This window comes from Lipotes vexillifer, unplaced genomic scaffold (assembly GCF_000442215.2).
Source record: "Lipotes vexillifer unplaced genomic scaffold, Lipotes_vexillifer_v1.1 scaffold1211, whole genome shotgun sequence".
Taxonomy (NCBI): Eukaryota; Metazoa; Chordata; class Mammalia; order Artiodactyla; family Lipotidae; genus Lipotes; species Lipotes vexillifer.
In genome coordinates, this window is record NW_006784577.1 from 831,373 (window position 1) to 849,897 (window position 18,525).

At 39.2% G+C, this 18,525-nt stretch overlaps 1 protein-coding gene across 1 annotated transcript in view; it reads left to right on the forward strand.

The window, feature by feature from the left end:
- THSD7B (thrombospondin type 1 domain containing 7B) overlaps positions 1-18,525 on the forward strand; it is a 701,170-nt gene that overhangs the window by 639,099 nt on the left and 43,546 nt on the right. Inside the window, exon 18 of the mRNA XM_007456952.1 lies at positions 17,468-17,609. Coding sequence (XP_007457014.1) covers positions 17,468-17,609 — 142 coding nt within the window. The remainder of the gene's footprint in view (positions 1-17,467; positions 17,610-18,525) is intronic.

Consider the following 18,525-nt stretch of genomic DNA (forward strand, 5'->3'; position numbering starts at 1 on the left):
GGAAGACTCGGGAATTCTCTGTAGGCTTGTAGTCACAGGGGGTAACCATTTTCCAAAGCCTTTAAGCTTCCTTTGTGTTCTCTCTTCTCTCCTTTCTTCTTCTCCTCCCTCCACCTCCTTCGTCCCCCTCCCTCCCACCCCCCCACATTATCATATAGGAACCAAAGCAGACACATTTTGTCTCCTCTGAACGCCATCAATTTGTTAGAATTTAGGACACATCAGAAGTAAAATGGGCATTCAGCTTTGGAAACTATATAGACCACTGATTTCAGTTATATCCTTGGAACCACTCTTGTAAATAAGGGCGAAAAAAAAAAGTGTTTCTCTGTGCTAGGCATTTGGTATGCATTATATCATTTAATACTCATAATATAGCCTCCTTTTATTAGGGAGGAAAGTGAAAGATACAGAAGTAGAATAACTAATTGTACTCATAATACCTGAGGTTGCAGAGTCCAAATTTGAAATTGAGCCTAATTCAAAAGCCAGCATCTGCGTTCTTTCATCTTGACCTATTTGTTCATAACTGTGGTAAGCTCTTCTATTCTTATGAAAATTCATCATGTCTGTTCAGTAGAGTGCTCTGAAACTGTGCCTCCGTTAACGCGCTTGAGTTTCCAAACTTGCAGTGATCTGCTCCCTCCCACGTTTACCTCTGTTGCTTTCCTTTGCCTCTTTCTGGTTGCATTGGGCCTCCAGGCTAAGAGAGCACGCCAGGCTTCTTGATGGAATACACTTCAAATTATCCTTTAAAAGTATTGCTTATTTCTTTCTGTTTTTATTTCCATTTCTCTAGGAGGTGGGTCAAAAAGTATCTTGCTGTGATTTATGTCATAGAGTTTTCTGCCTATGTTTTCCTCTAAGAGTTTGGTAGTGTCTGGCCTTACATTTAGGTCTTTAATCCATTTTGAGTTTATTTTTTTGTATGGTGTTAGGGAGTGTTCTAATTTCATACTTTTAAATGTAAGTGTCCAGTTTTCCCAGCACCACTTATTGAAGAGGCTGTCTTTTCTCCACTGTATATTCTTGCCTCCTTTATCAAAGATAAGGTGACCATATGTGCGTGGGTTTATCTCTGGGCTTTCTGTCCTGTTCCATTGATCTATATTTCTGTTTTTGTGCCAGTACCATACTGTCTTGATGACTGTAGCTTTGTAGTTTAGTCTGAAGTCAGGGAGCCTGATTCCCCCAGCTCCGTTTTTCGTTCTCAAGATTGCTTTGGCTATTCGGGGTCTTTTGTGTTTCCATACAAATTGTGAAATTTTTTGTTCTAGTTCTGTGAAAAATGCCAGTGGTAGTTTGATAGGGATTGCATTGAATCTGTAGATTGCTTTGGGTAGAGAGTCATTGTCACAATGTTGATTTTTCCAATCCAAGAACATGGTATATCTCTCCATCTGTTTGTATAATTTTTAATTTCTTTCATCAGTGTCTTATAATTTTCTGCATACAGGCCTTTTGTCTCCTTAGGTAGGTTTATTCCTAGATATTTTATTCTTTTTGTTGCAGTGGTAAATGGGAGTGTTTTCTTGATTTCACTTTCAGATTTTTCATCACTAGTGTATAAGGATGCCAGAGATTTCTGTGCATTAATTTTGTATCCTGCTACTTTACCACATTCATTGATTAGCTCTAGTAGTTTTCTGGTAGCATCTTTAGGATCCTCTATGTATAGTATCATGTCATCTGCAAACAGTGACACCTTTACTTCTTCTTTTCCGATTTGGATTCCTTTTATTTCTTTTTCTTCTCTGATTGCTGTGGCTAAAACTTCCAAAACTATGTTGAATAAGAGTGGTGAGAGTGGGCAACCTTGTCTTGTTCCTGATCTTAGTGGAAATGGTTTCAGTTACTGTATGCTAACACATATATATGGAATCTAAGAAAAAAAAAAAAAAAAAGGTCATGAAGAACCTAGGGGTAAGACGGGAATAAAGACAAAGACCTACTAGAGCATGGACTTGAGGATATGGGGAGGGGGAAGGGTAAGCTGTGACAAAGTGAGAGAGAGGCATGGACATATATACACTACCAAATGTAAAACAGACAGCTAGTGGGAAGCAGCCGCATAGCACAGGGAGATCAGCTCAGTGCTTTGTGACTGCCTGGAGGGGTGGGATAGGGAGGGTGGGAGGGAGGGAGACGCAAGAGGGAAGAGATATGGGAACATATGTATATGTATAACTGATTCACTTTGTTATAAAGCAGAAACTAACACACCATTGTAAAGCAATTATACTCTAATAAAAATGTTTTTTAAAAAAAGTATTGCTTATTTCTGAGTCTGTGGCAATAGGGAGTAGAGAGATTCCTTGCAATGGGCCTGTTAGTGCCACACCACATATGTGCGTCTACCCTCCCCAACGACACTGCTTCAGTGGACATCAGCCCTTCTCATGCTCACTAACTCACATTCCAGGGTCTGTCTGATGGCCATCTGTTTTGTGCTCCACCAATTTTCAATTTGTTTCTGTTGGCACTTGATTGAGTGGCTCCAACCTTCAGGTAATTGGTGATGAGTTGGAGCTTGCTAGCTCTTGGTTTTCATTTAGATGATGCTTTGCTGAACTGCTGTCTCTCGGCACAGCCCAGAATGAGCTCCTCCCTCACTTGAGTGCCCCCCAGTTGCAGTGTGGACAGCGCTACTTTGTATTTGTAGAATGCTTTTTGTTCTTCAAAGTGCTCTCAATCTTATCTCATTTCACTGTCCTGACTTCATTGTGAATTACACATAGGGTAAATCAATGAGTGAAGAAACAAAGACACAGGAAAATGACATTTATTTATTTATGGAGGCAATGACTTCAGGTTTTTAAGGAAATTGACTTCTGCCAGTGCCTGCTTCATAATCACCATGTGCTAACATAGGTTCTGAAAAATCTCTTTCTTTATAGGATAGTTTTGATATAGCAGCATCCAGATCATTGAAGTATACTTGGAGGATTTTAGTCACCCATATAATTTAAAACGGGGAAATGACGACTAATTAGCCACTGTTAGAATAATAATATTAGTCTTCTTGGTATTGAATGAATATTGGTAAAACATTGTTCATAAAGCAGGCATATAAAGATAGTACTTGATGAAAATAATTTGTTTAATAAATGAATATGTTGGTGTTAGCAAATTTTTTTAAAAAGTACTTGATGCACTTCTTGACATTCAGGAAGATAGCAAAGAGGGGATATTGAGATTCTGATTTCTGTTCTGCTTTTTATGTTGTGTCACTTTGACAGGCTGCTGACACTCTTTGAAGCCCTGTTTACTAGTCTGTAGAAGTGTGTATAATAACTGCTTTCTGGAGTATCAAATATGATTTTATTGGCATTACAAGTACATCAAAAATTAGTAATATTTAAAAGCATTAGTAATGTTTAAAAACATCAGTGGCCGGGCTTCCCTGGTGGCGCAGTGGTTGAGAGTCCGCCTGCCGATGCAGGGGACGTGGGTTCGTGCCCCGGTCCGGGAAGATCCCACATGCCGCAGAGCGGCTGGGCCCGTGAGCCATGGCCGCTGAGCCTGCGCGTCCGGAGCCTGTGCTCCGCAATGGGAGAGGCCCGCGTCCCGCAAAAAAAAAAAAAAAAAACATCAGTGGCAGAGTCCAAATTCACTTATAATAAATATTTGTAATTGCTCATAGCTTTCTGAAAGTAGGTACAAAGTTTTCTTTAAAAAGTATGAAAAGAGCAACTATTTCAACTTTTTAAAATAGTGAAATATAAAATTTAATTTTCTGAAATGACTCAATTCCTCTTTGATCTATGTGAGATCTGTCTTCACTGTCAATGATATTTTATTATTATGATGGCTTTTATTAACTTTCCTATGAAACTACTATGTATTAATGGTTTTGAACTCAGGTTTGTGATCTGTATTCCATTTTACTTGTGATTTCTATTCCATCCCAAATGTATGTTTCATGTCCAAGAAGAAAAGGTCAGGTTTTCACTTTGAATTTTAAACATGTGTTTATAGAACCAGAGGGTTATCCTACAAGTCCTCCTTTGCATCGTTGCAATCCCCCAGGTTGGTTACATGGGAAAAAAAAAATGTGAAAAAATAATTTCTCCTATGGTGCACTACAGCATTGATTGCCAGGGAACCTCTCCATTCAGTGGTATGTCTGATGGGTCTTAATGGACAGAGAGCTCTCTTGCTGATTTTTGTACACACTTCAGCTTTTTAAAATGTATGTGTTCCTCTCCAAGTCTTAACTTCCTTTCCATTTTGGTTACAATATACGTATTACCTTGAAAAATCCCTATGAATAATTTCAAGTGAACTATGGTTTCTTAAAGAAGGATGTAATGTGTTTGACTATATTAGATTCATCATATCCTATTAGTATTCCTTAGGTTTTCATATTTGCAGGGTTTTTTTTTTTTTAAGTTTTAAAATACTATATTCGCTACATGGTAGTAATAGAGGAAAATAATAGTACTTGCAGGTAGAAATACTATAGGCGTTTTTAACCTTAAAATTAGTTTATAATTACAGATTTTATGGAGACGATAGTCTCCTCCCGCAGATTTTTCCCCCATTCCAGGAAATGCCCAGATAAAATGCAATTTGGTTGCATGTCTTATTTTTGAGATCCTCACTTCCATGTTGAAAGGCAAGCATTAGGTACATAGCAATGCTGAGTAACGATTGTGGGGGGGCTTCCCGGGTGGCGCAGTGGTTGAGAGTCCGCCTGCCGATGCAGAGGACACGGGTTCGTGCCCCGGTCCAGGAAGATCCCACATGCCGCGGAGCGGCTGGGCCCGTGAGCCATGGCCGCTGAGCCTGCGCGTCCGGAGCCTGTTGCGCAGCAGGTACCACCGCCTGAGCAGTGAGGCCCAGGTTCCCTACCGCCCAGGAGTTCAGCAAGCAATGAAAGATAACAAGAAAGAAAATGGAGAGAAGACGGGATTGAAAAAAAAAAAAAAAAAAAAAAAAAACAATTGTAGGAAATAAGTCTGAGATTTAGAAACATCCCCAATGCACTGTATTTTCTTTCCTCCTTGTTTCCCTTCTTAGTACTGGCACTTCAGGCAAGTTATTTAACCTCAGGAAGTTAAATAGTTGGAATAGTAGTGCACATCTCAGAAGTTAGAGTGGTGACTGATATGTGTAAATCATTTAGCACAGTGTCTAGCATATAAGTACAAAAATAAATTATAAGTATTATGTGAATACCAATATTAAGTGCCTCCTCTGTGATAAATGCTATATTAAGCATTGGGACTGTGGCAGTGAAGATTCCGTGTCCTCACGGAGCCTCCAGTCTAATGGGGAAATGCAGAAAATTCCTAATCCATTTCAACGGAGTAGAAGCTGTTAATAGGGAAAAAGCAAAGGGTGTAATGAGAGCATATGTTGGCACATTTTCTAACCTCTGGAAGGATCAGGGAAGTTTTCCAGGGAGAGAACATTCTTAGGAAACCTCAGAGATGGGTAAGGTTTAGTTAGACAAAGGAGAGGAGAGGAGAGGAGTGATGGGGAAGGAGGGGAAAAAAGGAAGAAAAGATTCAGTGTGAGTGAGAGCCTAGAGCAATGGTATGACTAGAAGGAATGAACCCAGATCAGAGTGCCGTGCGGGCGCCCTCTATGTTGTTAGCCCCGTGTACAGAACTTAATAACACTTCTTCCTCTAGCAGGTCAAATGACTTTGGCTACCAGAGGATAAGACACTTCTGAGAGGCAAGGGGCCCAGTACTCTTCAGTGGGAGAGGAAAGGCAAAAGTGGAGAATGAGATCCCGGACACATTCTATTGATGCAATGATGGACCCCTTTTCTTTGGTGTATGGTGGGGACTGGAAATGGAATGGGGCACAAAAATATCAAGAATTGACTTTCATTCAGTCTTTGTGGGGTCAAAAGAGGGGTCCGGCACTCCTACACTGCTGACAGAAACCAAACCTTTTATCCTGGGATTCTCATTCCAGATGGCATCCTGGGGCCCATTATAGGCCAGGAGCCCCAGTGCAGTTTATTGCTTAGTCTGGCTTGTCTTTTTATTTGGTCCTTGAATGGTTGGGGTTTAGAGTAAAGAAAGAGAGGTAAGCATCACATGGAAAATTTTTTTAAAAGGAAGAAGGAGGAGAGAAGGAAAGCAAGGAGAGGGAGAGTGATTGAGATTGAGATTAGGAGTTAATCTGCCCTCAATTCAAATAGGAGTTGCCACCTAGGATCCTCTGGGTGCCACAGAGATGGCTATGAATTGAGCTTCATTTATGACATTCATTAGTGTCTCCTGAACATTGGTGTGCCAGTGTCATTTATAGTTCTCTTACTGAACAAAAATTATTTAGAAGTATTTCAAATTTACAAAAAATTCATAACCTCAATCTTTAAGTCAGCCACCTAAGCTTTATTAACTCTCTCTGCTCCCCTACACTTACACACATGAAAACATAATGGTATATGTGTACATACATACACACCCTATTATTATTTCTGAACCATTTAAGCATATGAGGAAGGCATCATGCCCCTTTACACCATAATATTGTTAATTCATTATGCATTTCCTAAGTACAAGGATATTTTCTAACATAATCACAGAATAGTCAAGGAATTCTTGACTATTGACACAATACTTATAGCTAATCTGTAGGCCATATTGACACAATACTTATAGCTTATCTGTAGGCCATACTCCCATGTTCTCAGTGGTCAAAATAATGCCCTCTATAGCATTTACATTCCTTTCATTACAGGCTCCAAACTATACTGCATTCACTAAGCATATTTCTTTAAGCCTCTTCCATCTTTCTTTCTCTTTCATGACTTTGAAAGTATTTTTGCTTGTCTTTAGGCCATTCTCCTTTCTTCATTCCCAAGCCCCAACAGTAATATAAATAGGTGACAGTAGGATTCTCTGATTGGATATGCCATACATCACTCATCTGTTCCAAGGCCTCTGATTGGATTATAAATAGGTACCTTCACAACTCCTTGGTGTCATAAAATACCAGCCGAAAGAACTATGTGGGGTTGTCCCTGACCATTATAAAATTTTTACCCAAACATCTTAGCTAAGCAAAAATCTCCTGATATTTATGTGTCATCCTAACTTCCTCTTTGCAATTGTCCAGCAAAGCCTTACCAGGAACATTATATCATCTTGATGATATCGTAGCTTCTGCCCCTGCTCTTGTCAGTCTCATTATACTAGGACACTTGTCTGGCACTCCTTCCAATTAACTCCCTAAATCTGACGAGCCAGCCTCTAGACTGGGAACATCTTTCATGAACCGCAGACTCCTCAAAGGCAGGCAGGAAGCCTTATTTATTGTCCTAACCTTAGCTTGACTCTCCCATTCTTCAGTCTGTGATTTGCCTGGCTTTTTGGTTGGTTTATAAGCCATAGTTCCTTGTGTCTGTTCTCTCTCTCCTTTCCATCTCTCATTACCATTGTCCATACTAAATGTTTTCCAGGTTAAAATAAATAGCAGTCACAACAACTACATATCGTATAACCACAGTAATCACAGTGGAACTGTGATGCATTGTTCTACCCACTGTCCCCACCTCAACATGGTCCACAAATACTGCTACTTTTCAAGCAGAACAGTTGAAGATACTGAGGGGCAAAGGGCCCTGCCAGATATAAATCCTGATTTGAGCACCTACTATAAAGTTGTTTTATTCTTTGACCTTCAATGTTATCATCTGTAAAAACAAGGATATTCAAAATACACCTAGATCATTGGGAGGCTGAAGGGCTTTAAGGAGATAATCTCACGGAATGTTCACCACAATGCTAGGTATGTCTTCATACTATAAATGTTGCCTTTTGCTATTATTTGGGGATAGGGCCACATCCAGAATATAGTCTCAGTCTCTTTTGTTATTATCCATTTAATCTCTCGAAAGACAAGCAGAAGCTATAAGAGGCTATTCTGCTATACATAGGTTTGCATATCTTTTTGGACCCCTCAGATCTAGGGTAAAGTACCAGAAGAAACAGAGCCAATCATTGTAGGACCCAGGAATTTAACCTGTGGCCCTTCTGATTGACCGGTAATTTTAGTTTACAGTATTTTAATTTCTGATCATGTTTGCTATGATGTCATAGTAAATATTCCTTTTTGTATGCTATCTTTTGACCTGTGCAAAATACAGTAATAATAAGAGTACACTGCACTTGCAAAATCCAAAATTTCCAGAACTCAGAATGCTTACATTCATTAATTTCATCTGACTCATTAAATATCCCAAAGTCCTGGAGAGACTAAGTGATAAATGTTTTTTCTGTTTGAGCCAATGAGAAGGCCAGAGTGCCCTTGCAAGGTGTGGGTTGTCACTCACTAATACACTGTTTGTGAAAATCTATTTATTGAGTATTTTTCATGGGCCTGGGCATATTCCAGGTACTGGAAATACCAGTAATCAGTGAGAATATCTTGTGGTTTTGATTTGCATTTCCATGATGATTAGTCATGTTGAGCATCTTTTCATAGGCCTGTTGGCCATCTGCATTTCCTCTGTGGCAAAATGTCTATTCAGTTCTTCTGCCCATTTTTTAATTGGGTATTTGTTTTTTGTTTTTTTGAGGTTAAACTGTATGAGCTGTTTACATATGTTGAATATTAATGCCTTATTGGTCATATCATTTGCAAATATTTTCTCCCATTCAGTAGGTTGTCTTTTCATTTTGTCAATAGTTTCCTCTGCTCTGCAAAAGCTTTTAAGTTTAATCAGGTCCCATGTGTTTATAGGTTGTCTTTTTGTCAATAGTTTCCTCTGCTCTGCAAAAGCTTTTAAGTTTAATCAGGTCCCATGTGTTTATTTTCGTTTTTATTTCCTTTATTTAAGGAGATGGATCCAAAAAATATGACTGCAATTTATGTCAAAGAGTATTCTGCCTATGTTTTCCTCTAGGAGTTCCAGGCCTCACAGAGCTTACATTCTAATACAGGGGAGAGAGATAATTAAAAACAAACAAAACACATCAGAAAACACCAACTTAGTATATAGCATATCAGGTAGTGGTAAGTGATATGGAGAAGAAAAAATCTATAGGGAAACAAAGAGTGATATGGAAGAGTTGCTGATGTTTTTATATAGCCTCTGCTCAAAGAAAGCCTCTCAAGTAGTGGAGCATTTGAACAGGGGCCTGAAGGAAGTAAGGGGGCAAATCATGCAGGTGTGGGAGGAAGAGCATTGCAGGCAGAGGGAACAGCAAGAACAAAAGCCCTGAGACAAAGAGTGCTTGCAGCTGTCCAGGAACAACTAGGAAGTGGTTTATGAAGCCACGTACAGGGAGCATAGAACGCCATGCGCATTCACACGCAGTGCTGCACCAGACTGGGCAGGACTTTGTAGGCCCGAGAAAAGGACTTGGTTTTCAGGCTAAGTTGGGAAATCACTGAAGAGTATGGCGGAGAGGAGTTACGCGATCTAACTTGCATTATTTTAAAAGGATAATTCTGGTGCCATAATTCAACATAATCATCGAATGGGAAGGGCAGAATCAAATAGGAGCTTATTGTTATAATCTAAGTGAAAGGTGATGGTGACTTTGACCAGGGTAGGATTGGTGCAGAGGATGAGAAGCAGCTGGATCATGGATTTTACTTTGAAGTTAGAGCTGAAAGGATTTACTCAGGGTATGGTTACAAGGTGTAAGGTAAATAAGAATCAAAGCTGACTCCGGAGTTTATGACCTGAGCCTCTGGATGGCTGGAGTTGCCATTGAAAAAGACAGGAAAGACTAGAGGAAGATGCTGGGGTATGGAAAATTAGGAGTTTGTTATCGTACATAGAAAGTTCAAACAGTGGTTCAAAGACAGTGGCTTTCAAACTACAGAGTATATCAGAATCACCTGGAGGGCTTCTTAAAACACAGGTTGCTGAACCCCACCCCTGGTGTTGCTGGGGGTTCCCCCACCCAGAGTTTTTGATTCAGTGGGTCTGGGATGGGATCCATAATTTGCCTTTATAACAAGTGCCCAGGTGATGTTGATGCAGCTGGTACGGTACTGGGACTACATTTGGAGAACCACTACTCTAGTACTGGGTTTATCTGCAGAAGAGGTTGGCTAAGGTTAAGAGAATACCCAGATCGTTAGATGAGAGGAGTGAAATCACAGGTGCTGGAATGTTCTTTGTGCCTTACTGTGGGAGAACCCCCTTAGGGCTAAGATCACTGTGTATTAGCTCATGCCTAAATGGGGAACAGTGGTTTCTGAGTTTTGTTTGTTTGTTTGATTTTTGTTTTTTTCTGAGTTTGTGTGTGTGTGTGTGTGGTACATGGACCTCTCACTGTTGTGGCCTCTCCCGTTGCGGAGCACAAGCTCCGGACGCGCAGGCTCAGCGGCCATGGCTCATGGGCCCAGCCGCTCCGCGGCACGTGGGATCCTCCCGGCCCGGGGCACGAACCCGTGTCCCCTGCATCGGCAGGCGGACTCCCAACCACTGCGCCACCAGGGAAGCCCAAATGTGGGTTTTATAGATACAAACTTAATAATTGTTCTATCCTGAAATTAATCCTGGTATTTAAAGAATAAAAGAGGTTTTTTGATAGAAATACTGTAGAATGAAAAATAGGATGAACATCTACCTCTTAAATAGAGTAATAGTTTATACTTGCAAAATAAAAACCACATACCTACATAATGGAAAAAGCAGTTTTGCAGTAATGATCATGACAGTCTATTTAATGGAAAAGTTCTTTTGATAAGCATTTTTTATCAGATTGGTGGCTTTTAAACATTTTCGACCATTACACACTGTAAGAAATACATTTTATATCACAAATGATCACATATGTCATCACTTACTTCTGGAGATATGTATATGTGTGTGTGTGTGTGTATGTGTGTGTGTATATATATATATATATATATATATATATATATATATAATCTCAGAAATAACAGTTTCATGAAACAATTCTTACCCTGAGTATATGACAGACATATTCCATGCTATGCTCTGTTTTTAAAGTGCTGATTTTTACCCACTAAACTGAGAACATAGTCCACATGCACTGTACTATTGGACTGATGGGGTTGAAATCTTGGCTTTTCCCTTTTCTAGCTGTGTGATATTGATGAAATTACTAAACTATTCTGTGCTATCAGTAAAATGGGGAAAATAATATACCTACCTTACAAGGCTGTTATGAGGATGAAATGAGTTAGAGAACTTAGAACAGTGACCGGCACATAGTAAGCACTATAAAATTATTAGTTATTAAAAGTGTGTTCACAGCCCACTAATTTGTCATAACTTGAAGTTTGCAAAAACCACCTCTTCAGATGACCTAGATCGATCTCACCTGCTACCTTACCTTACAACAGACACAAATTAGTAAACTAAACTTAACTTCCTCAGAGGCAAATTTAGTAAACACCTTTGTTTTATAGGGAAGATGAAAAAACTGTATTTCCTTCTAAAACCTTAAAATGTTCTTCTAAAATGTAAATCTATGGGGGAGACAAGGCATGATCTCTTGGAAATCCAAAGCATAAAAGGAAAATCCTCCCTGAGATGATGTTTTATTCATTGGTACAGTGCCTTGCATTTAATGTTTTCTCAAAAACTATTTGTTTAAAGTAAATGGAGGGAATTCCCTGGGGGTCCAGTGGTTAGGACTCTGCACTTTCACTGCCGAGGGCCCGGCTTCAATCCCTGGTCAGGGAACTAAGATCCCACAGCTGCATGGCATGGCCAAAAAAAAAATAGTGAAAGGAAACCTTACTAGAAGAGTTCTTAAGGAGAGCAATTGATTCATATAGATAATAAATTAATAAATTTGTAATTTATGAAGAATTTCCTGTTCATTTATATCTTAAAATCTGCAAGTCCATGCTTCCCAAAATGTGTTATGTGGAATGCTAAATGGATACATAAAAGTTTGAGACTCTGAGAAAATCACAATATATAGTATAATAATAGATTATTTGCCAAAACAACCCCAAATTGTAACTGTTGAAATGGAATAAAATTTTATTTATCTCCCAGCAAACAGTCCTAGGTGGGATTTCCTGGTAGGGATAGGACACTCTGCCCCACACAGTCATCCTGGGATCCAGGCTAATGGAGCGTCTGCCATCTTCAAGCTTGGCTTTCAAAGCCATTCCAGTTATCACCATTCCAGATCCCTGGAGAGGGTGAAAAGCACGGAGGAAAGCATGTGGGAGGTTTTAGGGTGAGAGGTGGGGTGTCTCACATAGCCTCCTACTTACCTTTCATTTGTCAGAACTCAGTTACCTGGTCACACCCACCTGCAAGGAAGGCTGGGATATATGGTCTACTCCCGTGCCCTGGAAGAAAGGAGAGAACAGATTTTTGATGCCTTAATAGAAGACTCTGTAAAAACATAGTAAAGATCTATTACAAAGATCCTTGTTTAGCACTATTTAGCTCAATATTTCCTAAATGCATTTGACTGTGAAACTCTTGTCTCTCGGCACCTGTTAACACACTGTAGAAAACGACATACTTCGGGAAAGACTGCTATCAGGAGACTATCAAATCCCATAATGAGGGCTTCCCTGGTGGCGCAGTGCTTGAGAGTCCGCCTGCCGATGCAGGAGACGCGGGTTCGTGCCCCGTTTCGGGAGGATCCCACATGCCGCGGAGCGGCTGGGCCCGTGAGCCATGGCCGCTGAGCCTGCGCGTCCGGAGCCTGTGCTCCGCAAATGGGAGAGGCCACAACAGTGAGAGGCCCGCATAACGCAAGAAAAAAAAAAAAAAAATCCCATAATGAAAAGAAACCTAAAATTTCCACGGATGATAGGAGAGATAACTATTTTACATGTTTTAAAATATTAATTTTAACACAAATACAGAAAACCATGTAAAACAAATTGTACACTTTAATGATCAGGTAAACACTCTTGAAGTAGCCCCCCAGGTTAGGAGATAGAAACTTGCCAGTGACGTACAAAAAGCTTCATAGCTTATAACCTCCTCACTTCCCTCAAAAGGCAACTCTGCACAGACTTCTATGATAATCTTTTTTCTTACTTTTTCTTTTGATCTGTAATCTGTGTGGGCTAGCCATTAAGTTCAAGCTTGTTTTTATGTATGTCTTTAAATCTCTTTTAATCTAGCTTCTTCCATTTCTTTCTTTTTTTTCTTCCAGCAATTCATTGGTAAGGAAACAGGTCACCTTTCCTATTGAATTTCCCAGTCTGTCTCTTAAATTGCATCCCCGTGGTGAAGTTTAACATGTTCCTCTGTCCTGGAATTTCCCATAAGTTGGAAGTTGGATGCAGCAAGTTAATCAGATTCGGGTCTTTGGCAAGAGACTCCTTCATAGAAGATGTGCTCTTTTTCAGGAGGCATGCAAGGTGTGGTTATCCCTTTTTATGTGCTTGGCTATCATTGATGGTCAAAGCCTAAACTCTTTATCATTTAGGAAACACAAAATGGCAACCTTCCAATTCTTTCATCCTTTCTCATTTACTTGTGGAAGTACTACTGTAAGGAGAAACTTTGCCCAAACTGATAATCACCTACTGATCTCTCCACAGATCCCTTATAGTCACCTGCTTTTGGAGAATGTAAAAATCTCCTACTCCCAGGTTTAGTCTTCCAGTTTGGTATTCTTGGGTATGTCAGATGCCCCATTTTTACCTTTTTCTTTCTCCTGCTGGATGCTGATATCACACAGGTTCCATAACTTCAGTCATTGGTCCCCGTTCATAGTTTGAGGTTTGTGGAGACAACTTGTCACTTCATTTTACTGAGCATATAGTCTGTATGGTTTTGACTTTGCTCTCTTTGTTGCATTATGATATACAAAGAACGTTTAGTTTTCATGCCTGTAATGAGTTTCTCAGAATCTCTGAGAAATATTTTAAACAAGAGAGGCATGAGTAACATTCTTCAGGCAATTTTTCTATCCTAGAGGTTTTCTCTTATCAACCTTTGAGAATCAGGGTTTAGTTTCATTCAAAAATTTCCTTACAAAGTATTGCAATGTTTGTTTTTTTTTTGCCTCATGAAAGACAGAAAGCAGAACTACTGACTGACAATAGGGCTAATTGGCTAAATGAGGGAGAGACACTCTCAGAATTATCAAAGATACCCTGTAACAGAGTAAAGGCCTTGGGTTTCAATATCTGATGGGTGCTGACAAAGCCAGGCCTTAGGGAGTCATGCTTATCTCAAGACAAGAAATTTACAGAGTGACTTCAATTCACAGGTACCTGGATTTATGCCAGGTTTTATTAAACTGTCATTGTTAATAGTTCAGTGTTATGAGAAAAATATCAAATTATACATTCTTAGTTGGATTTATTGAAGATAAATCATCTAAATTGTTATTTTATATAGGTAAATTAAAACCTCATTTACTGATATAATTTAATGATAGACTGTTATTCTGGGAAATACCATTTGGATTTTATAGAAAAAGCATGGGAAGGAGAGAAAATATTATATTCTCATTTTATCAGACATAGAGACCTATGGGGAACCCTTACATTTAGACAGTGTGATCAGAGTCAAGGGTTGACCTTTTGTCTGCTAATGGCAGCTTACAAAAATCCGGTCTTATCGCCCAGAAAGAACCAAATTATCCTACACCACCAAATATTTATTATTTACATACTGTATGTCAGACACAGAACAAGGCTCTCAATGTCCAAGAAAATTAAGATACATGCTCTCCAAATAGCCCATGGGAAGGAATACACACATATCAATACTAGTGCAGCGGAAATGTTTACTACACGTGGTGATTCCATTTATAAGAGTACAAGGAAGTCAGTGGAGGCTCTCAGAGGGAATATCTGATTTAATTTTGACAGATGAATACAAATATTTAGGTCAGGCCCAGGGGTAAAGGCCTTGTTGTTAGAGAGAACAAAATGTGTGAAGGCACAATGTCGTAATGAAGGATTGAACTTTAAGGTAAGTGCTGGTTTTCAGAGTTCAAAAATCTAGTCTTATAAAGGGGCTGATGTACCAGATTCTACTGGTTCTTATTGGTCATCTCCTTCCCTAGCAAATAAACTTTAGCTATATAACTTTGTCCTTTATAATGAGACTGGTCCAAAGTTGACTTTCGGTTAGTTATCAACACATCAGTTTCTCACTTCTCTATTCAGGAAGTTGACAGTGTGTCTTTGTATAAATACTCTAGGGGAGAAAAGATCCCAGTTTATATCTGAAGAGTCTTGATCCAATAAAGAAATCATCTGGGTGTAAGCCTCCTCTGTCATTCTTTTTTTCTTAGCCCACCCTCATCTCCCTAGTGACCTATTCATTATCTTATGAACTTCCAATAAATAGCTGATGAAGAGAAAGGAGTGAGGAGACACACTCAGTCAATCTATGACTTGTTAGCAGCACTAGGGCAATTTTAAAAGGTGGAATGTACAAATATCACCTGAGATTAGGTTGGATTGTGTTTGTGGATTTCAGTCATCTGCACCTCTTCTTTGCCTGTTTCTATGGATAGCGTTAGTAAGACAGTTAGCTGCAGTGTTGGTTTTCAATATATTAATTTCTAGAAAGTGATAATTAAAGTCTACATGGCTATGAATGACAGGCAGAGAGAGGGTATCATCTTAAAAGCATATCCAGTGGACTTAGAGACTGATAAGCATATGAGGTCCGAGGGAAGGTATTCTTAAAGACTATAAAATTATGCCCCTGTCTTCTTCAAACCCCTTTCTCACCCAGGTCTAGATGAAGAACTAAGATACAGAATATATAAGTGAATTGTTCAAGGTTACATAGTAATTTCAATTGTGTGTTCATGTTTGTGTGTGTTATTTCCTCTTTTGCTTTATTTGATGGTTTAGACTAAGCAGGTTCATAATCCTTACACATGCTCCTTTGGTTCAAACATTAATTGATTTTTATAAGGTAGAAAAGTAGTAGAACACTAATCAGGAGTATCTTTTATTTTCTTTCATTGGTAAATCATTTAAGTTATTATTCCTTCCCATGAGAACAAACAAATTGGTGAACTAATAAGAAATTATTTGTAAGCATTTAGCATGGGATTCCTTTTCAGATAATTCAGAATAATTACCTGATTTCAATGGCTCTTCTTGATCATCTAGAGACAATTTGATACAATTAAAACATAAAATGACTTTAAAAATATTGACAGATGATTCAACTATAAAGCCACATGGATAGTAAATGTGTTTCAATGGCTCTAAACATTTAAAATTAGAAGAGACTTTTGTGGCATTTTTCTGCATATTTCAGTGCCATCCAACATTATCATTTTGATTAACAGCCAAGATTAAGTTTACAGGTTGTTCTTGCTACAATATCTGAAAAGGTAAAGGAATAAAAAAATAAACAAAACATCCCAAATATGGAAATGATGATTTGATGACATCACTTCAGAGACTTTTCTTTTTCCTGTGGCTTAAACATCTATGTGCCCGAGGTTTCTGGGTCTGGAATTATGTTGTCGTGACCATATTTAATGGTGTTTATTGAACAACCACTGTGGGTAAAATGTATACCAAGATTTTCAGGAAGTGATATGGGAAGTAGAAATCAAGATCCATCATGCCTTCAAAGAGTTTATAAAGAAAAGGAGACGGAGTAATAAAGAAACAAAGAATGATCATATAAGGGCAGGTGGAACATATATGTATATGTTTAGAATCAAAGCCTGTGCTCTTCAGCATGGGTTGCTTAGGAAGGAAGAGAAGAATCTGTCATTCTTAAGAGAAAGACTGTCAACGATGAAGCCTTGGTTAGTGTTCTAAAGAAGAAGAAGTATAGGATTTAGGACACGTGAAGGGAGATTATTCCAGTAGCGGGGAACTTCATAAGGTCCTCTGTGAGTAGAGCAGATGGATGACAGGTAGCAGGTAGCTTTACCTGGCTCAAGAATGTCATATGAGTTGAGGCTATAAGGCAACATGTGAGACCCCTGGGTAGATTTTGATTTTTGCAGGAGATCTTTGAAGTTCGTATTTGTACATTTATTTTGCTGAAAGGGCAACAGCATGCAGTGGCTCATCTGTGGATCAGAGGGCCTCCCAAATAAGAGGAAAGTTTTGGTATATCGGCAATATTGATTTCATAATTCCCTCTCTCTGTTTTTCTTTAAATGATTTTCTCATTAAAATGTTCTGTCTGATTATTTCTATTGGGCTAGACTATCTGAGGGCACAAGGGACATTATCTTCCTTTTCTTCATCCATTGAAACATCAAAATGCATTCGTCTCTTGCTACATGGCAGACGAATTTTAGAGAGTGTTTAATGGATGAAAATAGTCTCATGTGCCTAACTATACATGGGAGATAGAAATGTAGGCTTCATCGTAATGTAGAACAAGAAAGAGCTGTCAGGTGAAAGCCCCCAAAACTATTTACATTGAACCCCATAATGGTTTTATTTTCTAAATATTCTGTTTCATACTCTCAACAGTCTCTACCCTGTGGCTGCTGTACGTGTGTCTCCGTGTATACAGATAAGCACATAGAATTTATCAACAAACACGGGGTCCTTTCTAACTCTGCCTGCTCTTTGATTTTCATAGTCGTGTGATCCACACACAACGCAGAGAAGAACACGCCATCTGCTGAGGCCCTCACTGAGCTCAAGGACGTGCGCTGAAGACTCACAGGTGCGGCCCTGCCTCCTCAATGAAAATTGCTTCCAGTTCCAGTACAATCTAACAGGTACGGTTGAAAACCACGAAGCAAGGAACAAAGCTGTCATAGAATGGAGCTGGTCCATGGCTTTTGTTATTTCAAGAAATTCAAGCTTGTGATGTACTTGCTCTATGGGGCTCACGAAGGATGAATGGGGGGCCTGACTGGATAGGGATGTTTTAGAGGCACTGAAAATCACCACAACCTCATTCAGACACAGCTCAGCTTTCTCTTGGGCACCATAGGGCTCAGTGTCTGATACCAAAGGACTGTGTAGTCACATTGATCTGCTCCCTGCAATTCCCTGTAGCAGCAGACACACAGAATGCCACGAAATGTGGAAGCAGTTGTCTCAGCATAGAATTCAGTACTGATGACCAAATGGCCACATGCCTGCAGAGGCAAAACAGTAGCCTTTTCCTGAAACCAATTCCCCGCTGAGGACACAGCGGCACTACCGAGATTTCTCGCATAGAGGACCTCCTAGGGAACTCTATGGGGCTGTCTGATTGTCTTTATAGATGAACACTGACCTGGCATATTTTCCCTTTTTCTTTAGTTAAAGGTCCTTCAGATCATTAGTTTTCATAATAATTTTTGAGAAATACAGTAAAATTTCCTTTACTGGAAGAGCGTGTCTTTAAAATGCTGATTTTACTATACATGTCTTTGCTCTTCCTATTAAGCTCTTAGATCAGCTACCAAATATGAAAAATCTCCTTAGATAGGTTCTTACTGTATATGATCTAGGATCTTTTTTTTTTCTACGCACAACAACAAAATACGATTTTTTTAAAAGAATTAGTCATGGGATGATTTATTCTAACTCCTGGTGTCCAGTTTGTAATACAATTAGCCAAACTGACAGAAGCTTCTCTCATGAGAGAATAATTTTCTTAAAATGAGAGTTCCTGAAATAGTGCATATATCTTGCCCTCTTTCC